This window comes from Equus przewalskii, chromosome 5 (genome assembly GCF_037783145.1).
Source record: "Equus przewalskii isolate Varuska chromosome 5, EquPr2, whole genome shotgun sequence".
Taxonomy (NCBI): domain Eukaryota; kingdom Metazoa; phylum Chordata; class Mammalia; order Perissodactyla; family Equidae; genus Equus; species Equus przewalskii.
In genome coordinates, this window is record NC_091835.1 from 40172574 (window position 1) to 40197247 (window position 24674).

Consider the following 24674-nt stretch of genomic DNA (forward strand, 5'->3'; position numbering starts at 1 on the left):
CTTCTATTGGAAGATGATAAAGAATATTATATAAAATACATATTGCTTCCTAATCCTGATGAATTTCTTGTGATATTTAGTAAGAATAGTTTCCTTATATCAAAAATACTGATTAATGATATGGTAATCTTATAATCCATCTCATATTTTTCAGGGCCTGTCTTAACTTTTGTTTCCCCAAATCAGTATAAATAAGTAGCTTCAAGGATACAGCATTCTAAGAGCTTGGCAAAGCATAAAAACTGGTTCATTCTGCCACCTGTTAGGTTCCAAACTGAAATAACTAGAGCCAGGAAGTAACTGGCATATGGCAAGAGAAAGGAGACCACAGTTTGCATGGCTCTTATGTGGACCTTGGTCCTGGCATCTTGGGATCCTTTGCCATTGAGGGAAATGATTAACAGCAGAAAAGATGTCAGGGACATGGTAAAGGGTATCAAGTTTACTAGCGTGAGTAGAGTCATATTTGAAAGGCCTACAAAATCCCTCTATTTGGTCTTCCCAGTGATGTTTCCTTCATGTGCATTAGTCTGTGTATTCTCATCTATGAATAGCACTGCAAGATAAGAAAAAGACCAAACTCCCCAGCAGTATTCTGAGAAATAAAATTTTAACTCTCAAGCTAGAGAAATTAGCTATCTTGAGCAAATAAAATATGCTGAGCCTAGTAGCAAGCCACATGCTAAAATGGCTGCTTACTGTGAAGGCAATATAAACAATAATTCTTACTTCTAAAATATAAAACTGGAGTAAGTACAGTTGTATACCAATTTATTGATATTACCCAGAGCAAACCAATTCTCAAGACCACAAGAGCAGTGAGAATTTGATCAGCTGAGGACATCTTTCATCTCTTGACTCAGCCAGTGCAGTTCACCAGTGCTATGAAGCCACTGGCAAAATTTCCCAGAATAAATTCTGTCATTATTAGGATAAAAAAAAAATGCTTTGTAGTAAACTTCTCATGTCTAGGAAGAAAAAAAAAAATCCAAGTCTAATATCATTGGTCTTGATTCCTTTCATATTCTGACCTTAACTTCTATGTGCAGCTTATTTCTGAATGTTTAGTAAAGTTCTTGTTTTACTGAGCCAGGTTTGTTATTGCCCGCCACCCAGAAACCCAAACACCAAGACGACGAGATTGCAGCAGGGAGAGAGTTTATTCACAAGGCAGCCATGCAAGGAAGCAAGAGCATGAGCCTCAAATATGCTTCCCCAAAAATAGGGACTCAGAGATATTTATGGGATGGGAGCAAGGTGGTCTGAAATGTAGAGAGGTGATTGGAGGTCAGGTAATTGACGATCTGCGCAAGCGTAGTCAGATTTCCCGCCTCTTCATAGGACCCATGTCCACAAAATGGTGGCGTTAGCATGATCTGAGGGTGGAGTTTTTAGCCTCTTGATGTCAAAAGGTCACCTATTGGACATCTGCGTGGGCCTGGTTGATGAGTTGGTGGTCTCAACCAGCCTGATGCAGACAAGGAGTTCTAATTCCTGAAAAACAGCTCAAACACCCATTACCATGGTGACCCAGGCTCCAGAAAGATGTAATCTATAGGAGCCTAGTGGGAGTCAGACAGCATATTGCCTAAACAGCACAGTTAACCATGGGTGGGTTAAACAGCTAAAAGCTGTAATCAGTAATTGCAAAAAGGAAAAAAACCTTTAGTTCCTAGCTACTTAATCATCAATGGCTAACTCTGCTGGTTTCACTTGTTTCTTTTAAAATCTGTGCCCAATGTCAAGCAGGAAAGCAATAAGGTATGCTAACAGAAGAGCTAAATACTGTCTTTAGGAACCACCTTGTTACTCTGAAAACAGCTCAGATTGACCTATTATTTACATACTGTGTGTCCTTGCTGTAGGCTGGATTATTTTGTAACTGATGCCGAAGTACAAGATGAATTCTCATTTGCTAGTATGCAAATAAGGACATTGTTTTGCAATTTTCTCTTTTGTTTAACATCTCCATAATTTTTATTCATCAACATTACTTGTTAGCAAAATTTAAAAATCCGGTAAACAGAACATACATTGAATGTCTAAACTACCAGAGGGAGCTTGCTTATAACTGGGATCATCATCACTATGGATTTATTTATTTATTTATCTATTTATTTATTTTTTTGTCAAGGAATATTTGCACGGAGCTAACATCCGTTGCCAATCTTCCTCTATTTTGAATGTGAGCTGAAGCCACAGCATGGCCACCAACGAGCAGCGTAGGTCTACAACCAGGAACTGAACGTGGCACACTGAAGCAGAATGCATTAAACTTAGCCAGTAGGCCACCAGGGCTGGCCTTATTTATTTATTTTCAATACCAGATTTATGGAGAAAGAATTCAAGGTTTTCCTATCAAAAGCATCCAGGATTTTCTTGGGAACCCCAGGAAGACCAATACACCCTCAATGCTGGTTGCTGAAAACCAATACTTATATAAAAAGTTTCTATTTACAAGCTCATCATAAACACACACACACACATAGATTCACACATACATCTCATGGGTGGAATTATTGTCCTATAATTTCCAAAATGTAAAATCAGAGTCAGGAGGTCATCTAGGTTTAAATCCCCCGTTTCTCCCACGCAGGCTTTTCAACCTGTTATTAATAGCTATCAAACATATTTCTCATACTTTGATCTTTGATAAAGTTTCTCTTTTGAGTCTATTTAATATTAAATATTAATATTTAATTAAATATTCAGGGATTTTGTAAATATCCCTTGGGCACTTCATAAGAACATGTTTTCCATTGTAGATTCCATAGTTTTCCATGTATGAATATCATTTTTTCTCTTTAAATCGTTTCTGACTATTCAGTATTTTTTAAGATTAATAGATGTGATAATCAATCTATACTCTTAGATTTTAGGCACTTTCAGATTTTACAGTACTTATAATTATTTTTAGCAAATGATCTTGGAGCCAGACTGCTAGGCTGAATACCCAAATTCTCGGCTTCGTAATTCTGTGATCTTGGACTCTGTTTTAAAACTACTCTCTGCCTCACTATAATCACCAGGAAAACTAAGATAATAGTGGTATCCTCATCCAGTGGTCTTTGTGAGGAGTGAGCATCCTGTCTGTGTAAAGCACGTTCCTTTTCACCTGTCTGCTACAGAGCAGGCAGGGAGGCTTGTTACCTACTCATTGGATCCTGTGGTATTTCATACTTCAGAATTAACCTGAGAACTCCCACTTAGAAGTACAATGTAGCAGGTTGAAAAAGGCAAAATTTCCTCCTACAACAACAGGGATACAGAGAATAAATCGCCAAAATTGTATTTTAAATTAACCAGAGTGCTGTGGAGGGAAGGAGGGCCAACTGAACTGAAATCTGGAATGAGGAGAGTCTTTTCAGGTAAAGAGATGGTCGATGTATTCAGTGTGATCCCTCTCAAATCCCTGCAGGCTCTATTAGCGGAAAGCAAAACTATTCCTAAAATGTATATGGACCTGCAAATCACCAAGAATAGCCAGAAGAATTTTTTAATAAACAACAAAGTTGAAGGATTACAGTGCTAATGTCAAAGTTTACTACTAGGCTGCATTAATCAAGATAGTGTGGTACTCTGGTGAAGACACAAATATATGTGGATGAAACACAATTGAAAGCCCCAATTAACAATCTCATTCATAGTCAATTGATTTCAAAAACAGTGTCAAGGCAAATCAATGGGGAAATGACCTTTTGTTAACAAATGAAGTTGGAACAATTAGATATTCACATTTATAAAGATGAATTTAGATTCTTATTTCATACTATACACAATAATATGGGCTCACTAACAGATATACAAAAAAAATGGCAAACAAGAGAGTCAAATGAATAATCCATATACAAAGGAAAATTGTGGGGCTTATTTCCTGATTGAATATTGGGATACAAAAGTGATATAAAAAATTACACATAGTATTCAACAAAACCAATTCTGAAGATAAATTTATTAGGATAAAGTAAACCAAGAAAATCTGATACTTGAGCCAATAAATGCAATTTATGAGTATTATCAAACAATTCCAAAAAACTCCTATCATTCTTCTGATTCTACTGTCAGCATCATATTCTCCAAATCAACTGAAATACCTAAAGAGAGAAAAATCTTAATCTCCAAGGTTACAGTTAATTGTTTCCTTCACTTTGTTCCATATCTCATGAGGTGTGGCAGATATGCGGTGCTTTATCATATGGTTTTAATCTAGAAATCGGTCGGACATGTTGAGGGCAAAAAATTTGTAATAACGTGGAGCAGTTTTTCTTCCTATCAAACAGTTCTGCTAATCCTAGGCAGTAACATTCTATGAGTGATGATGATTGAAAGGCTGAATTCCATTTGATTATCATGCAAATATAAGAAAGAATAACTTGCATTGATTTGCAGTTTTCTTTTTTACCTAATGCTTAGCTTATTTGGATCAAAATACCAGCTTTCCTGAACCTCCACTCACTAAAGAGAGGTTAAAACCTTGCCAATATTATTCATGGTATATGGGTTTACATATGGATTTTCTCACTTGAAGGAAAAACAGAGAACTGTGCAGAAACCTGGAAAAATGATCCTGTCTTTTCTAGAAGATCTTAAACCAATTAAGTCAAGAAAAAAATATTAAGACGAAAAATCACTATGAAACAGAGAAAAGAAAACTGAAGGAAGAGGTAAGCAGTTTAAGAGCAATGCACAGAGGCCAGAGTCATTGTTTAGAAGGATTGCCATTGCTGATGTGTTGGTTTTAGGAGAAAGACTGTGAACACATTATTTAAATGTCATTATCTATGATGAGAATGGAATCCACAGCCATCTAAAATAGTAGTTCTTGCCCACACCACCTTCCTACCTTCTGGTTCACCTAGTTGTAATTCCTGATGACTTCTATTAAATTCTTGAAGAGAGACCAAAGGCCTCCTGATGGTTTTTCTTGACCTTTTCTTCCCCAGTATCAGGTATTTAATGTGGCTGTCTTATTAATATTTCCAAAATTTCTTTCACACAGTTTAGGTTAGTGTAATCAAAGGTAGAGTTTTCATGGGTTGGCAAGAGAAGAAAGCAGTTGAAAATGTAGATGGATCTCTGAGTTTTAGAGTATCTGAAGTTGGAAAGTTTTGTGTTGATTAATTCTGTGATGCTGAATGGCCCAACGCATTATTCTTCTAGTTTTCAGAAAGGATGGATAGTGTCTGTGTATTTGGAATTGAGTCACACTCCTTTTCTCAGTCATACTTTCTTTCATAATTTTCAGAGCTGGTTACCTACCCTCAGCCATATCTAGCTTGTTATACCTTAGAAATTGTCTTGAGTTACCAGTTGCTAAACCTCTTGGTGCTGGCTTGATGCTAGCATGGTAGTGGGACCACAACTAGTGAGATTGGAGACAACAACTACTGCAATTGGAGATTGTGGAATAGGATGTTTGAAATTAAAGAGTATAATCAAACTGTGAGTTACGTTCATGTACCAGTCATATTGTCAATATGACATTTGGAAATAAAGATATTCATGGCTATGGTAAGTGCACCCGATCGGCTGAAACTGACCTGCCAATTTATGCAGTACATGGAAAGGAAATATTCTGGAATTTAAACAGTCCTTTTCAGAAACAGGTTATAGAAAGAAGCCAGAAATCAAATATTTGGGTATGCCATGAATATCATTGTCCAAACAGATAGATATCACAAGTTATCTATGGTGAAAAATTCAGTGTGTTTTGCATAAGGAGGTAAATTAGTCTCCTAGTGCTGTTATAATAAATGATCACAAATTTAGTAGCTTCAACAACACAAATTTGTTATCATACAATTCTGGTGGGCAGAAGCCTTAAATGGATCTCACTGATCTAAAACTATGGTGGAATAAAATCAATGCATTGACAGAGACGCTTCTTCCTGGAGGTTTTAGGGGAGAACCAATTGCTTGCTTTATCCAGCCCATAGAGGCTGGTTGCATTCTTCAGTCTAACGTCCCTTTTCTTCTTTAAAGCCAGCAACCATGATCCTTTACTCTCTGCTTCCGTCTTCCCATCTCCTTCTCTCATTGGGAATCTCCTGTCTCTATCTTCCACTTAAAAGGACTCTTGTAATTCCAGGGGATGCTCCATGGTAATCCAGGGTAATCTCCACATTTCAAGGTCAGCTGATTAGCAAACTTAATTCCATCTGCATCCCATAATTCCCCTTTTCCTTGCAACATAATAAGGTTCACAGGTTCCAGGGATTAGAATATGGACATTGTTGAGGGGTCATTATTTTACCCACCACAGGAGGGAAGGCTATTCAATGTAATAAAGAATAAGGTCATCGATAGGGAATCTACCTACATGAGATGACTACGGGGCTCATAGCCAGGTGCAACCCTGTGACAGAATTCATTCTATTATTGCTATAGTGGTTGAGAACAAGTATGCTAATTTTCAAGATTTATCTTTGGGCTTGGCTAAAGCTGTCATGGTCATCTAAATCTAACCATACAGGAAGCTGCCCTATCTCTAGAATTTTCAGTTGTATAAGCCATAAATCTGTTTGAGTTGCTTTTCTCTGACCTAAAACTAAGATATCTCTAATACGAGAAAATCCACAGCCTGTAGTTCCATTTGAACAGATATGATTATGTTGTGAGAGAGACTTAGGAATCATTTGCCCAATTTTGGTTCCTGTTAAAGAATCACTTTTATCTCAATTTACAGCTAATGTTGAATCATAAAAAGCACACAGATAAGACAGTTCTGGGCTTATAGGCCAGCCTAAGTAGAAGAAAACCCTCAATCCCATTTCTGGCTCTGGCACTTACAAACTGTGAGTTCTTATTGCTAAGGTGACTTCAAAAAGCATTAGTAGAACATGGAGACATTTCTGGGATTAATTTTTGAATTCAAGATATACCTGAATGTGGCTAAGAAGTTAAGAATGACATGGTATCTAAATGTACAGAAATATGTAAAGTTAAGACATTAAAACAAAGTATATGGAAGATAAGGGAGGAAGAATCAGGCAAGATGACAATGGACTAAATTAAATCTTAGAGTCGATGTTTGATGATGGGATGTACGTTTGGATCATATTACCTAGTCAATGACAAGGAAATGAGTTGAATTTATTTAAACAGTAGTTGCGCCCATCAAAAATGAAACATATTTACACCATATATCTTACTATATCAAGGGTTCTCAAAAGGTAAAATTTAGAAAAATAATAAGGGGGGGGTGAAAAACAAAAAGTGCATATTCTGTGGTTATCTGCCCAGTATTTTTAACAAAGCGCAAGAAAACTCACCAGTAAGAAGATTCCAGAGAAAAGATGAATGAAACACATGGAGGAACTAACAGAATGGAGTTATTGATAAGCAGAAACCTTTGAGGAGAAGTATACACCTGGACAAAGGGAGGGACTTGTATGAAATGTCCATCAACAAGCAAAACTTGCAGAATTCTGGAAAGAAAGCAGTAATAATCATCTCTGTATTATAAAGCAAAGTGGAGCCATCATAAATCTTTAAGATCTTACCATAGATGGAGAATTCCAGTTAAGAGTAGATAATAGAGACTAGGGTGTATAAAAGGATGTAAATCTTGCTTACAATGTAGGAGATACCTTGGTGGCTTGCTTACGTAGATCCCAATTCATCAGCCTGTACCAGAGAGGGAGGATCTCTTCCATTCCTTGACTCTATGCTCAGCCATGTGACTTGCTTTGGCTAAATAGATGTTAGCAGATATTTTGCAAGCAGTGTCTTGCATCACTGGGGCTTAAGTCACTGGAGCTAGCATACTGGGCCTCATTCACCATTATACATATTCAACTGTTACTATGTCCAGACTAGTGAACTGGTCCAGGTAGATGGATGAGAGATATGAGGATCCAAGTGGCTCCATCAGGTCCATCTTTGATCAACTCACCTCCAGTTGACCTCCAGACACATAACTGATCATCTGAAAACAGCAGTGAGGTCTAGGAAATTCCAGCCTACCATCATTGGTCTCCAGGGGTATATAAGAAATAAATACTTATTGCTGTCCATCACTGAGTTTTGTGGTTGTTAACACAGTGAAAGCTAACTGGTACAAAAATGGGTATTTGAAGTGGGCCATAATGGCAACAAGAGCCTAAATATGTATCATTAATTTTGAAAAAACAGATAGAGAAGGCTGTAAAAATAGTGGCACATGTTGGGAACTTGTGAAATATTTGTAATTCTTCTTTCAAGACAACTTGGAAGACAGAAAAAGAGTGAAATGAACTTTTGTATTCGGGTGAAGACATCATGAGGCAAAATGTTGAAAACATTAAATGATTGCTTTTAGTCATATAGTTATGGTACTAAAAGAAAGAGATGAATTCCAAAGGAACTATCCAATTTAAAAGGAGGATTTAGAGAAGACAGAGAGAGCCCAAGTATTGTGGGATTTGCTGGATATTAAGAGTGTTTCCAGCAGCAATCTAGTATGCCTAAAGTGGTGCAATTAATCTATACGGAGAGAAGTAAGTGCTGAGAAAAAGTTTGAATGTGACTTTTGGCTCATGGAATACATTATAATCAAATACATAGAAAATGAAGAACGTTTTTGAGTCAGCTCTATTGTAAAATTGCTGCCAGTATGGACTGAGACTCTCTAAAATGTAAAAAAGTATCTGGACTCCAACCTGCTGCATCAAGAAACAGGTGAAAACATTACTCAAAGGGCATATTTTCCATTTCCCTCTTCAAAACTATTGAAAAATAGTGATGGAGAAAAAAGGACATCCCAGAGGGCAAAGCCAAAAGCCATAGAGAACAATGGACTGGAAAGCACCAAAGGGGCCTAATGAAGAAACAGGCTCTACTGCAAAGGAGAGGGACACGAAAATGTTTTCCATGTGTGAGTTGAGAATTCCCATGAGCCAGAATTGCTGTATGTTTCTATTGTTCCCCTCTTTGAATGGGACAGTTTGTTACAGTTATCCTGCCCTGTTTCATCCCTGTGCACTTCATCTCTGGCATATAGATTAATTGTCTTTTGAATTCCTTTTTTCTAGATAAAAAGGAGCCATAACCAAACAAGAGGTAGATCAGAAGATCCTGGAATTCAAGCCTAATGTTATAATTGAATGATTAATTGAATTGGTGAATGCTCAAATGGAATTAGTATATTTATATTCAAGAGGAAAATGAACAATTATAGCCAAGAAGGAGGACTGAGGTAGTCCTGTAATTCTTTTCCCTGCAACTCCTGCTATTTCTTGCAATTCTTTAGCCCCTACTGTATCTATACCCTTTGACATGCAATATTGCTGTATCCTCCACCATGGCCAGGGTGACTATCTTGTCTTTCACTCTGAACTCAGTCATGTAAACTTGCTTTGAAAAATGGGGAATTATCAGACTTGGCATAAGTGGAGGTTTCAAATGACTTCCTCCTGGGGCTGGCCCAGTCTTGTGCTTCTACAATCACCACGAGAACTTACCCAGGCTAGTGCACTGCTCCCAAGAGGAGAATCGGAGACTCATGGAGTTAAGTTGTCCCAGCAAGATCCAGCTTAAATTTCCAATCAGCCAAACCATAATTGGCTCCCAGAGATGGCCGAGCCCATTTAAAATCATTAGAGCCATCCAACAAAGTCCAGCCAGAAAAACTGAATTGTACAGACATGTGAGATATAAATATCTACATAATTTGACAGTGAAGTTTTGGAGTGGTTCCTTTTTCGGCAAAAGCAAACTAATACAGGTACTGTGCTAACCTAACTGTGGAAAATATTTTCACCCATTTACTTTGGTGTATCAGTAATTCAGGAGCCAGAGGAAAAATAGATGGATGTAGGGACATTAACAGGTGTGCCCCTTTAAAAACCATGTGTCCTTGAGGCTCCTTGTCTGGGCTATGAGCCAGCACTCAGGATGATAACAGTCCTGGGCTTGGCCAACCCAGCTGCTTTCTCTTGGGAGAGTTAGCTCCAAGACCCTCATGGTCTGGGGGAACACGGAAGCCCTGGGGTGGTGGGGAAGCGGTGCTCTGGTCTTGGAATGCAGGTCATACAGGGACGGTCCCCCTTGACCAGCATGCAGCCTTTGTCCTCTGCCTACTTAAGCAAGCTTCTCTCAGGGGGCAGTGGCAGGTGCATGTTGTGGTCCAGCTGGCTGCCACTGGACCTTTCCTGTAAGTAACTCCCAATAAACCTATATGTCTCGTTCGCTGACTCCAGGTCTTTTCTTCGGTCTCTGGGCAACCTATCCTGCACTGCTCACCCAACTGGGCATGTGGTGGAACAATGGAGTATATCAAAGTTTTGTCATGGGATGTAGACAATTAAGGGTCGAAGCAAGCTTTTGTAAAGCTCTTGACAGCTGCAGATATGATCACCTCAAATTTCTGCATATTGCAACTAAAATAAGAAAGTTCCCACTTTAATTCTCTTAGACTTGACTACCAGATAGATGGTAGATTTTCCCCTGAGGTATATAATGAACACAATAATGATTGAATTGTATGGGAAATTTCTCCTAATTGAGAATTTTTTATTAAAAATTATAATGCACACATGAAATAGCCTAAACAAAATGTGAAGTGCAATTATTTATCACAAAGCAAACACCCATGCAAGCACCATGCAGGTCAAGAAATGGCACATTACCAACAGCCCGTGTCTCTTCCATACACTTTCCAATCACTACACCTGTCTCCGCTTCTCCAGAGTGACCAATATCCATAATTTGTGATGATCATTTCCTTCATCTTCTTTATACCTGACCACCTAAAAATGCAACTCTCAACTCTGTAGCTTTATTTTGTCTGCTTTTTGAACTTTTGTAAATAAAATCTTATAATTACATTCCTTTTTGTGGCTTCTTTTTTATTGAACATTATGTTTCTCAAATTTATGCACATTGTTGCATGTACATGTGGTTCATTCCTTTTCATTCCTCTGTATTAGTCCATTGAATGAGTTCACTAAAATATTCGTTTATTTGTAGATTTTTAGTTGACAGGTATTTGTGGCTTTTCTATTTTTTATCTTCATTAGATTTTTTTTGTTGAGGTATAATTGACATATGACATTATATTAGCTTCAGGTATACAATAAAATGTTTCAATATTTGTATATATTGCAAATAATTACCACAACAAGTCTGGTTAACATCCATTAACCATACTGTTTCTTTTTTGAGCTATTTAAAATAATGATCCTATGGGCATTCTTTTGCATACTATTTGATGCTCTGATCTTGGTATACAATTACAGTAGAATTGCAGGGTCCTTGAATATGATACTCTGACTCTCCTCACAGAAAATGAAAAGTTCAAAATGCAATTCAACTAAATGTACCCTTTTCACATTTGCTCTCAGTCTCTATGTTGTTATTCTCATACATTTTATTCATTATATATTTTAACCCCACAAAACATGACAAAACATGATTGTTTTAGACAGCTAACATTCATTGAGGTTTATACACATATTTACCATTTACATTAATTTTCAGTCATTCTTGAATCTTCAACTTTGTATTTGAAATAATATTTCTTCTATATGAGAAATATATTATTGAATTGCTGGCTATGAAAAATCTGCTCTTCTTTTGAAACACACGGAAGATATTATTCCTTGTAGTTCTGACTTCCATTTGTTGTCTGAAATTAGCTGTCTTTCAAACACCTGATCCTTTTAATATATTGTGCCTTTTTTTCTCTGGCCACTTAGGAGATTTTTCCCTTGGACTTTGGTTTCCTGTAATGTTTATATTTAAAGTTCCTTAGTTATATTCTCTGAGGTTTGATGGTTTCTTCAGTTAATAGCTGATACGTTGTATCACTTTTAGGGGAAATCTCAGCAATATTGCTTCAACCCCATTTTCTTTCTTCTATTTCCAGAAATCCAGAAGTATGTTAAACTTTCTGACTATAACCTTCGCGTCTCTCACCCTCTAGCCCGTGTTTTATACCTCTTTGTCTTTTCATATTTCATCCTGGATAGTAATTTCCCAATTCACTAATTCTGTCTTTACTGTGTCTAATTGGTTATCAAATCTGTCTGTTGAATTCTTAATCTTGAATATTTGTTTCCTCACTCGTTTCAGTGATAGGAAAAATCTTTGGTTCTTCTATAAGTCATGTTCTAAGGGGAAATGGAATAAAATGCTAATACCAAGCTCTGAAAGAAAACTTTCTTATTTTTTGAATTGTTAACAAGTAGTGCTAAAAATAAAAGTTGTTAGTATAAGTTGTTAGCATAAGTAGTCTAACAATTAGTAGTGTAACAGTAGTGTAAACAAAATAGAATACATCAATCACACTAACACCGTCTTATTCCATGGCTCAATATTTTTCAGTAATCCTTTTACTCTGCTTGTATTGTTACAAATGGGACTCTGTGCCTCAGAATTTCATCATCACCCAGGATGATATGTAAGATATAAGGGCTTACTCCTATTTGGCCCATTGACTCCTAAGGCCCTCTCTTTAGAAATAAGAATTTGTTCATAAAGAGGTTTATTTATTTACTCTTTTTTTTTCATTAAAGGCATTTTATTTATGCTAAAAGCTAAGTCTCTTTAGTAGTTACCTCTTGATGAGTTTGCAATCATCTATAAATAATTTGCTCAAGTAATACATTTTAAACTAAAGCACATTCAATTTCTAAATGTATTCCGCTTCACTTGAATTTTGCTGTTTACTAAGATAAGTTACGCAAAATTATAATGTTTAGGAAATTACTTATACATTGTTCAAATTGTGTATAGAAACATTTCAAATATATATCATTAAATGAGATAAATCATGATCATGATGATGGCAACTAAATGAGAGAACTCTAAATGATAGATGTGACTTCATCCAGTTTTCCAAGTGGCAGAGTTCACTGTGATTGAACACTGACAATCTTGCCCATCGCCTTATGATAGCTGTATCATGCTTAGCTTTGGACCTTAGCCTGAAAGAACACCTTCATGTACTAATTCATCAAGAATAGCTTAAAATCAACAGATTTATGATGATTTACTTGCTAGTTTTTTCCCTTACTATGTTCTAAAAAGTATGGCAAAGTTACCTCAAACACACAATACTTTGTTTTTATTGCCTTCTCATATGGGCATGTACATAAATCCTCCATAAAATAATACAGTTTATAAGCTTTGTTTCATATTTTAATAGCATCATTAGTAAGCAAAATCCTCCCACTTGTTTATTTGCATTCCTAGCTACTGTGATTAAATCCAGGTAATTTTATTACAGCAGTCAAAGTAGCATTACATACACATAAACATATTCAAACATCACACTGAATAGGCATTATCTTTAACAAATTTACCTTTTGATGTCTATGTCTTTTTTCTCTAGCAAAGAACTAAAAAATTTACAGTAACAAAATATATGCCTCAACACACATGTGTGTACATCCATAATCACACACACACACACATGTCAATTCTTAGTGTGTGATTAAGATTATGAACTTTGGATGGTAGCAAGAAGAGTGTAGTTATTTAATTTAATGATAAACAGGGATAACTGTCCTATGTATTTGGTATTTATGCTTTAATTCATTGGAAATTCACTAATTTGTGCCACTTTAAAATACGTATTGAAAATAATTAAATTGGAAATGAGAAAACAAGTGTGTAGAGTAATCTAGATATTTAAAATTTGAAGTTTCAAACTAAGATTAGTACTAAGAGGGAGCCAACATGGTTGCATAGTGGTTAAGTTTTCGCACTCTTCTTCGACTTCCCAGGGTTCCCAGGTTTGGATATCAGGCATGGACCTAGCACTGTTCATCAAGCCATGCTGTGGCAGCATCTCACATAAAATAGAGGAAGACTGGAGCAGGTGTTAGTTCCGCAACAATCATCCTCAGGCAAAAAGAGGAAGATTGGCAATAGATATTAGCTCAGGGCCAATCTTCTTCACAAAAAAAAAAGATTAGTACTAAAAATATGGATTTATAGTTCCTGCTTACAACTTCCCCTTTGTCACTTAAATAAAAATATTTTTTCAATTTTAACTTGGATCTTATACTACCATAACCCTATATTCTTCTTTATTCAACCACACATCTAATTACAATGGTATCTATGAGAATATGCGGCTCTAGGTTAATTTTTCATTCTCTAATTTACTTTCTTTTCTCTGCTTTCTAAACATTCTCATTATTTTGAAAGATAACATACAGATAGGACATAATAAAACATAAATGCAAAGTAAGAGAAAAAATTATAACATTAATACCCATGTTACGTTTTAGGCAATATACAGAATTTTCCCAGCTATCCAGACATTCCCCATATACACCTTCCTATTGATGCCATTTCGCTTCCCTTTCCTCCCTCCCTACGACCCAATTATTATGATAATAATTAATTTGTTTCACTTTAGAATTTTGTCACAAATGTAATAAATTTTAAAAACTATGCAGTTCACCTGTTTTTTAACTTTGTATAACTGGGATTATACTGAACATTTTTTTAATATATTGATACTTCCTTTCGATTTTCCATGGGCATTATCTAGCTTTAATTTGTTGGTTTTCTTTGTTATACAGATTCTACTGTAAACGTGGAGCTCTAATTTGTTTTTTTTTTCATTGCTGTATAGTTTTCTCTTATGTCACTATCCTATTATGTCCCTTTTATCAATGATAGAGCTTTGGGTGGCATCTCACTTCCAGTTACGAACAATAGTGATATGCACATTACAGGATATGTATCCTGGTGCATATGCACTAACGATTCTCTAAGGTATAAAAGTAGGAGTACAATTACTGGTCTAAGGATACATATGTTCAACTTAAATACACCATATTGTTGGCCAAAGTAGTTGTACCAATTTTTAATTCTAGCAGTAGTATATAAAAATTGCTATTGCTTCATACTCTTTTCAAAATTCATAATATCAGACTAATTTTTATACCTTTATATTTATATAAAACATTGGTACACTTAACATCTTATAATCCTTTTCCTATTCTAAATTCAAATTTATCTTTCGTTTGACAAATTAAGTTACTCTTTTTCCTTTGTATAACTGTGATTTCACATACATTTACCCATATTGCATTAACAATTACATAAATATTTATTAATAACTTATTAAGTGCAATTACATAAATATTTATTAATAACATTATATAGTTTGATAATCTTTTTATGCAGTCTCAAATACTCATTTGTTACCAGAAAGTGTTATTATAGCACAGATATTTCCTTTAATCCAACACTATGCCAGATCACTTAGAGAAAATATGACTTTGTAACACATGTAGTAAGGGAATTTCTTGTGATTTAACAACACCTAAAAGGTCCTGATGAAAGATACACTGAAACTGAGAATGAACCTACAAGGTCTTATGTTAGGGTTTTTCCCATAGAATATAGGAAGTTCCTTAAAATTCTGCCTCTGAAGATAAAAGTTTTCTTTTCTTAGAATTTAAAATGCTACAGTAGTCTCAAGTGATCTGTCTTAGCTCACTGTTTCCAAAAATTATAATGAATGAGTGGCCTGAGGGAAAGAAGGGTGAAATCACCATGATAAACACCATAACCTGATACCTCTGTACCTTAAGGAAGATCCTACTTGTTATTAGAGTGAAAATAAAGCAAATGCTGAAGAGGAGAAAGAAGGTTGTCAACATTTTCATGGCCCTTTTATGGGTTGCTGTGCTGGAGTCCCTCCGGCCCATCTGATTGAGCTGAAAATTCTTGGTGTGTCTCACCAGCAAAGCAGCAAAGAGGTCAGTGACAGAAGAAAGGACATAGGTCAAGCTAAGAAGAAGAAGTCTTTTGATATAGAAAATTTATTTACATCTAAATAAAAGTGAAATCATGTTCCTTTCATATATGCAATAGGTACTAATCAACAACTCATTAAGAGCATCTTCCATTAAGAGGTTAACAGACATCAAGAAGGAAGACCCCAGAAAAAGCAGAAGAAACATTCTGTTCACTCTCCACTTCAGCCAGATGAACAAGTGGGAGAAACTGGTTATCTTAAGGAAGCAGAAAATGCTTAGGCAGGTGGCAAACCAGGTAGTTAAGTGATTGGTTAGTGCCCAAAGGATAGTAACTGCTTTTGCTGATTTACTGGTGGCTTACAGATGTGGAAAGAGCCCTCACATTAAATAAACCAAATGCTGTTACCCACAGTTGAATGATTCTGGTCATAGCATGCTGGTAAGGTTGAAATCAGCTGATAGGATCTTCCCATTGTTGATGCATTTGATGAGTTCACCAGTCCAATGAACCCATTTCCCTGCATTTCTAAAATGAGTTCTCCTGTTGCTACAACAAAAAGGGAGACCTTCATTCCAATTGACATTTCTTTGAAAATCTTTCAAATGTTGTGCCTCACTGGCAGCTATATAGTTAAACAATTGCAAACTGACATCCATTTATGATGCTTTTTATGAATGTTGTCATCATAACTGAAGAAAGTGCAGCCAAAATTCTACCATGTGATAAAGTTTCAGAGATCTTCATGAAAAAATAGTTCATTCTCATTATATTGTAATTCCAGTGATAAATCCAACAATTCTGTTAAGAGATAGAAGATTCATGAATACCTTTCTTATTACTTACAGTCAGTTACTATACAATTTCCAGAGTTAATGCTAATGATGTCCACTTAACCTTGGCACCAGCTGCAAATTTTCGTTTGTGATAATGACCAGAAGGATAAAGTTAGGTATGAAAACATGCAAATGTGAGAGTTTATTTTCCACAATTTTACGCTTTATCTCTCCTGAGCCATACATTTGAAGGCAAATATTTTAGATTTTGAATAGTAATTACTAGAGAAAATAATTTAAAATTAATTGCATAATTAATTAATATTAACATTAACCTTTAATAATTCTTTCATTATTTGTTATTCATCAATAAGATGCTTCCTCCTCTCAAGTATTTTTGTTGATTCAACATGATTTATAGAAATAACCTAATGCAGTTATTTCTACTTCAAAGAACACATCCAAGTCATAAAATAGTAACTACAAATAATTAGCACTTAATGTTGTAGGAGCTAAATGAGAAGTTATAAGCAAAATATACTGTGAACGTACATGAGGAAGGTAAAAATACTACAGTGCATAATCAATTATGTTTTTAGGAAGATAGAAACATTTAGCTTATTTAGAATTATGAAGAGAAGATAAAAGAACTGATATTCAATACTGATGTAAGGACATGTACGAATTATCAAAGTGACTTGAACAAGCTACACCACACTTCTAAACAGAGAAACCTCTTTTGTGTTACTATAACTTATTGGCTAGGTCAACTGAAATATTTCTAAGTGCCCTAAACTTCCATGTCCTAAATTCCATGTTTTCCTCTTCTTTCTGGGCTACACAGAGACCATATTCCCCAGCCTCCCTTACAGATGGTTGTGGCAGTGTGACTGAAATCTGAACAATGTCATGTGAGTGAAAATTATGTGCACCATTTACAGGCCCATCCCAAAAGCTCTCCCCATGCACACTCCTCCCTATGCCATTCTCCCAGCTGTTTGGAATAGTGATGACTCCAAGGCAATCTGGAAGTGACATGTTAAACCTGGCATACTTTTGATCAGACTGATTCCTTGGATGACTGCATACAGAAGGCAGCTCAGACATAGCAGTACTGCTCAAAGAGCAATATTAAATGTATTTTGTGTTTGAGTCACTCTATGTTGTGGATCCTATTGGTGACAGCATTTGGTCTAGGCAGTCAAATGCAGAAATTGGAACTGAGGTTGTGCGGATTTCTTCAGAGGTATTTGAATGGTGAAGAAACAAAACCAGGAAATCCATACAGATTTGGTGAGGGGTTTTATTTTGATTGCTTTTCCAGCTCGAATATGGTTTATTCATCCATTTATTTAGTCATTTGGACCAACTACTCTATGTCTATTTTATGTCCTGTGGAGTGAGCAGAAAAGAAGCTAGACAAGATTCTTGCATTATAACTGCTTGTATTCTACTGGGGCAGAGAGATTTCTAAAAACAAACAAATAAAGCAGAAATGATTTACCTTAGGTTTAGATAATGTTAAAATTTCATAATAGTAAGTATGAATATAAAGATGCAATTCGATTGTTAAACAAGATTATAAATTTCTTCCTTATATTAGCACTTGCTATCAATAATATATTAACACACTTTCTACTCATCATTTCCAAAAAAATTATAATTAAACACATCTTGAAGCTATTCCTAAGTATTGAATAGACATTATAGATGCCATTTTAATATATGCAGCAAAGTAATGGAATTCTGTACCATAATTTATTACTATTCTTACTGTGAACATTTTTTTAAGATCAAGAAGATTAAAGTGTTCTTATCTGAAGTTTAAAAAGAATTTTTAGGTAGCATGATGGAGAACATGATTGACAACACAGAGGCCCAAGGTGGTTTGGAGGAAAACTGAATGATTTGACTTAAGATCTCAACTTCAAAATAGGTCTTCTTAATTCAAAAACCATAAGAAATGACTTTCCTAACTGCATATGAAGAAATTGCAGCATTAAAAGCAAGTCATGATCACTTTACTTTGTTCTTCATCCCTATTGTATAGCTTGATTTTTTTCCTAATCTTTTCACCTACTTGTATTAAATCTAATAATCCTCAGTACTATTTCACACATATATAAAATTTATTGTAAATGTGTTTCTCAGTCTTGAATTTATTGTGTGCATCGTTTCATAATAACAGTCCTGATTGTTCTCTATTAACCATGAAGTAAGAATTCAAGAGGAATAATATCTTTCCCAATCATGCATCCTCAATTTGTGATTTAGAAGTGAATATCATTACCATCCAAAAGATTGGAGGTTCAAGCAATAAAATCTACACGCACTGTGGTACAAATGTTTGGTCCAATGACAGTGAATATAGCAATAATTTCCTGAGTTAAGTTGTCAGTTCTTAAAAATGCATAAATATACATGATAAATTCTTCAATTGGAAGATAACATAGAATATCTATGTTAAATACATATTGCTTCCTAATCCTGAAAAAATTTTTTTAATATCTTGTAAATTTAGGTTGCTTACCTCAGAAAAATTGGTTAATGGTATGGTAATCTTATCATCTTTCTTATATTTTTCAAGGCCTGTCTTAGCTTCTTGTTTCCCCAAATCAGGATAAACGAATGGCTTGAAGGATGCAACATTCCAAGAGCCTGGCAAAGCATGAGAAGCCATTCATTCTGGAGCCTATTAGAATTCCAAACTGAGATAACTAGAGTCAGGAAGTAACAGGACAATAGGAAGAGAAAGGAGACCACAGTTTGCATGGCTCTTAGATGGACCTTGGTGCTGGGATCTTGGGATCCTTTGTCATTGAGCTGCATCTTCCTGAGATGTTTCCATAGGGAAATAATTAACAGCAGAAAACATGTCAAGGACATAACAAAGGGTACAAAGTTTATTAGCATGAATAGAGTCATATTTGAAAGGTATACCGTGTGCCTCAATTTGGTCTTCCAAGTGATCTTTCCTTCATACTCATTAGTCTGTATATTCTCATCTATGCATAGCACTGGAAGATAAGAAACCAAAAAGACCGATGTCCCCAACAGTATTCCGAGAAGTACACTTTTAACTCTCCACTTTAAGTAAAGAAATATACAGCTTGAGAAATTAGCTATCTTTAGCAAATAAAATATGCTGAGGCTAGTAGCAAGCCACATGCTAAAATGGTTGCTCACTGCCCAGGCAATACGAACAATCATTCTTACTTCTAAACTATATAAAACTGGAGTAAGTACAGTTGCATGCCAATTTATTAACATGAGCCACAGCAAACCAGTTCTGGAGATGGAAAGAGCCATGAGAATTTGATCAGCTGAGGACATCTTTCATCTCTTGACCCCGTAAATGCAGTTCACCAGTGCTATGAAGCCATTGGCAAAATTTCCTAGAATAAATTCTGTCATTTTCAGGACGGAAAAAATGATTGGTAGTAAAGTTATTGTATGTAGAAAAAGAAAACAAGTCTAATATCGCTGGCCATGACTCCTTTAATATTCTGACCTTGACTCCTATGTGCAGCTGATTTGAGAACACTCAGTAAAGTTCATGTTTCCTTTACATTCCATGACCGATGTCAAGCAGGAAAGCAACTGGGAATGCTAATGGAGGAGCACAATGCCATCTTTATGAAAAACACTGTTACTCCCCAAACAGCTCAGATTGACTCCTATTTATAGACTGTGTGTCCTTGTCACGGGGTAGATTATTTTGTAACTGATGTTGAAGTGAAAGGTGAATTTTCATTTGCTAGCATGCAAATAGGGACATATTGTTTTGCAAATTTTTTCTTCTTTAACCTCTCCATAATTTATGTCCCTCAACCTTAGTTGCTAGAAAAATTTAAAAAGCCAATACATAGAAAATACAGTGAATGTCTAAATTCTTAGAGAGAGATTTCTCATAACGAGAATCATCAGTACTATGGATTTATTTATTTTTCTTAATGCCAGATTTCTGAATAGAATTCAAGGTTTTCCTATCAAAAACATTCAGGATTTTCTTGGGAACCCCAGGAAGGCCAACACACCCTAAACACTGGTTGCTGAAAACTAATACATTTTTTTACATCACATAAACACATACACACAAACTCACAGATACATCTTCTGGATGGATTATTGTTCTGTAATTTCAAAATGGAAAATCAGTGTCAGGAGGTCATCTAGATTTAAATCTCCCTTTTCTCCCATGCAGGCTTTTCAACCCTTTATTCATACCATCATAATTCTCTCTCATGCTTAGGCATTTGATAAAGTTTCTCCTTTGAGTCTATTTAATATTAAATATTAATATCTAATTAAATATTCAGGGATTTCGTAAATATTTCCTGGACACTTCATAAGAATATGTGTTTTACATTGCAGTTTCCAAACTTATTCCATATATGCATGTGAGATTTATGTCCTGTTTCACTCATTTTTGAATACTTATTATTTTTTAAGATTAATAGACGTTAAAATCAACTTCTATCCTTGGATTTTACTCAGTTTCAGTTTTTATAGCACTTATAATTGTTGTTATCAGAGGATCTTGGAGCCAAACTGCCAGGATGGAAAACCCAAATTCTCAGCCTCATAGATCTCTGATCTTGGACAGATTAACAGATATCAAAATCAACCTCTCCCCTGGGATTTTACTCACTTTCAGTTTTACACTATTTATGAGTGTTTTTATCAGAGTATCTGGGAGCCAGATTGCCAGGATGGAAAAACCCAAATTCTCAGCCTCATAGATCTCTGATCTTGGACTCTGTTTTAAAAGTACCCTCTGCCTCAGTATCGCCATCAGTAAAGTGCAGATAATAGGGGAATCCTCATCCAGTGGGCTTTGTGAGGAGTGAGCATCCTGTCTGTGTAAAGCACGTTCCCTTTTGCCTGTCTGCTACAGAGCAGGCTTGGAAGCTTGTTACTTACTTAGTTGACCCTGTGGTATTGGATACTTCAGAGTTAAGGTGTGAGCACTCCCACTTAGGAGTACAATGTAGTGGATTCAAATATCAAAATTTCCTCCTACAACAACAAGGTTACAGGGAATAAATTGCCAAAATTGTGTTTTAAATTTATCAGAGAGCTGTGCAGGGAAGGAGGGCCAACTGAACTGAAATCTGGAACGAGGAGAGTCTTTTCAGTTAAAGAGACGGTCAATATATTCAGTGACATCCCTATCAAATCCCAGGAGGCTCTATTAGCAGAAAGTGAAAAACTGTTCCTGAAATGTCTATGGAAATGCAAAGCAGCTAGAATAGCCAAAAGAATTTTTTTAAAAAATAACAAGGTTGGAGTATTATAGCTCCTAATATCAAAGTTTAGCACTAGGCTGCGTTAATTAGGATAGTGTGGTTCTCTCAAGAAGACAGACGTATATATCAATGAAACAACTGAGAGACCAGATTAACATTTACATTTATGGTCATGATTCCTAAAAAGTTGTCAAGGCAATTAATAGGGAAATGATGTTTTCTTTCCAACAAATGAAGTTGGACCAATTCGATATTAACATTTATAAAAATGAATTTGGATCCTTACTTCATACTATACAAAAAATTAACTGAAAATTGAGCATAGACCTAAGTGTAAGAAAAACAACTACAAATTTTACAAGAAAGTATAGAAGAAAAGTTTTCTAAACTTGATATAAGCAGATCTCCTAGATACAATACCAAAAGCATGATTTATAAAATTAGTGAACTAATAAATTGGACTGCATCAAAATGGAAAACTTTTGCCCCCGGTGACTATTGCTCCCTGATGTTCACAGCCTGTATAATTCCCTGTCCTTCAGTGTGGGCAGGACCTGTGACTTGCTTCTGGCCTCAAGAATATGGCAAGTATGAAGTAATTTTGCAGATAATTAAGATCCCAAATGACCTCATTTTGAGTTAATTGAAAAGAAGAATAACCTTCATGGGCCTGAAATAATCAGGTAAAGCTTTCAAAATGTGCCTGGGACTCTCCTGAGTGAGAAAGACTCCTGCTGGCCCTGAAGAAGTAAGCACCCACGTTATGAAGTGCTTGTGGAGTGGGGCTGCAAGAAAATGAGTTCTGCCAACAACTTGAGTGAGCTTGGAAGTGGGCTCTTCTCCAGCAAAGCCTGCAGATAGAAAGCGATATTACCAAAACTTTTATTTCATCACGTTGAGATCCTCAAGGAGAGAACACAGGTAAACCTTGCCCTGATTCCTGACCCCCAAAATTCTGTGAGATAACACATGTGTTTGTTGGTTTAAGCCACTAAATTTGTGGTTATCTGTTACACAGCTGATGGGTAATTCCTAAAGAAGAATACAGATTGTCTACATCTTCAGGTGTCATTTGACATATTCAAGAACTCATTTGATTCCATGATAAAATTGTGAAATTATAAATACATTGTAAATTATAAAATTATAAATATGTATAGATCTCTAGACATGTAGAAAAGATTCTATTCTAGGAATATGTTTTTTTTCTAGTATACCTATTTTATTCTTTTTTGTCATTAATACATTAGAAAAGTTAGCTTTCTTAGGTTATCAGGCATTATATGGATGGCTTTTTAATGAATTTTAATTTTGTGTTGGATGCAACTCTGTTATTTTTTAAAAATTTTCTTAAGGTCATAATAGCTTATAACTGTGACGTTTCAATTGTACATTATGATTTGTCAGTCACCATATCTATGTCCCCCTTTAATCCTCATGCTCACCCCAACCCTCTTCCCTTTGAAAACCACTAATCTGTTCCTTTGTCCATGTGTTTATTTGTCTTCCACATATGAGTAAAATCATAGACTGTTTGTCTTTGTCTGGCTTATTTCACATAAGATAATACCCTCGAGGTCCATCTATGTTGTTGCAAATGGGATGATTTTGTCTTTTCTTATGGCTGAGTGGTTTCCATTGTATATATGTACTAGTCTTTATCCATTCATCAGTGATGGGCACTTGGGTTGCTTCCAATCTTGGCTATTGTGAATAATGCTGCGATGAACATAAAGCTACATAAGCCTTTTTGAATTGTTGATTTCAAGTTCTTTGGATAAATACCCAATAGTGGGATAGCTGGATCATATGGTATTTCTATTGTTATTTTTTTGTGAAATCTCCATAGTGTTTTCCGTACTGGCTGCACCAGTTTGCATTCCCACCAGCAGTATATGAGGGTTCCCTTTTCTCTAAAACCTCTCCAACATTTGTTGTTTTTTTCTTGGCCATTCTAACAGGTGTAAGTTGATATGTCATTGTAGCTTTCATTTGCATTTCCCTGATGATTAATGATGTTGAACATCTTTTCATGTGCCTATTGGCCATCTGTAAAGCTTCATTGGAAAAATGTCTGTTCATATCCTCTGCCTATTTTTTGATTGGGTTCTGAGTTTTTACGATGTTGAGTTGTATAAGTTTTCTATGTATTTTGGAGATTGACCCCTTGTCTTATATATGATTTGCAAATATTTTGTCCCAGTTGATGGGTTGTCTTTTTATTTTGCTCATGGTTTCCTTTGCCTTGCAGAAGCTCTTCAGTCTGATGAAGTCCCAGTTGTTTATTTTTTCTTTTGTTTCCCTTGTCCAAGTAGACATGGTATTCAAAAAAATCCTTTTAAGACTGATTTCAAAGAGTATACTGCCTATATTTTCTTCTACGTGTTTTATGGTTTCACTTTTCTTTTTTAGGAAGATTAGCCCTGAGCTAACTACCTGCAATCCTCCTCTTTTTGCTTAGGAAGACTGGCCCTGAGCTAACATCCATGCCCATCTTCCTCCACTTTATATGTGGGACACCTACCACAGCATGGTGTTTGCCATACAGTGACATGTCCGCACCCAGGATCCAAACTTGCAAACCCCAGGCCACAGAGAAGTGGAACGTTCGAACTTAACCGCTGTGCCACCGGGCTGGCCCCTCACTTCTTACCTTCAAGTCTTTAATCCACTTTGAGTTAATTTTTGGGTATGGTGAAATGTAATGGTCTACCTTCACTGTTCAACATGGGGCTGTTCAGTTTTCCCAGTACCATTTATTGAAGAGACTTTCCTTACTCCATTGTATGTTCTTGGCTCCTTTGTCTAAGATTAGCTGTCCATAGATGTGTGGTTTTATTTCTGGGCTTTCAAATCTGTTCCACTGATCTTTCTGTCTATTTTTGTACCGGTACCATGCTGTCTTGATCACTGTAGCTTTGTAGTACATTTTAAAGTCAGGGATTGTGAT

The 24674-nt window shown here is 35.8% G+C and overlaps 1 protein-coding gene and 1 pseudogene across 1 annotated transcript; both read right to left on the reverse strand.

Moving 5' to 3' along the window:
- Positions 1–201: 201 nt before the first annotated feature.
- On the reverse strand, positions 202–9324 carry LOC103546723 (taste receptor type 2 member 50-like; annotated as a pseudogene).
- A 9695-nt stretch (positions 9325–19019) lies between these two features.
- LOC103546720 (taste receptor type 2 member 43-like) lies at positions 19020–21270 on the reverse strand. The gene is given in 2 exon segments (XM_008513546.1): positions 19020–19949; positions 21127–21270. Coding segments are annotated over 2 exon segments (1074 nt in total).
- Between the last annotated feature and the right edge of the window lie 3404 nt (positions 21271–24674).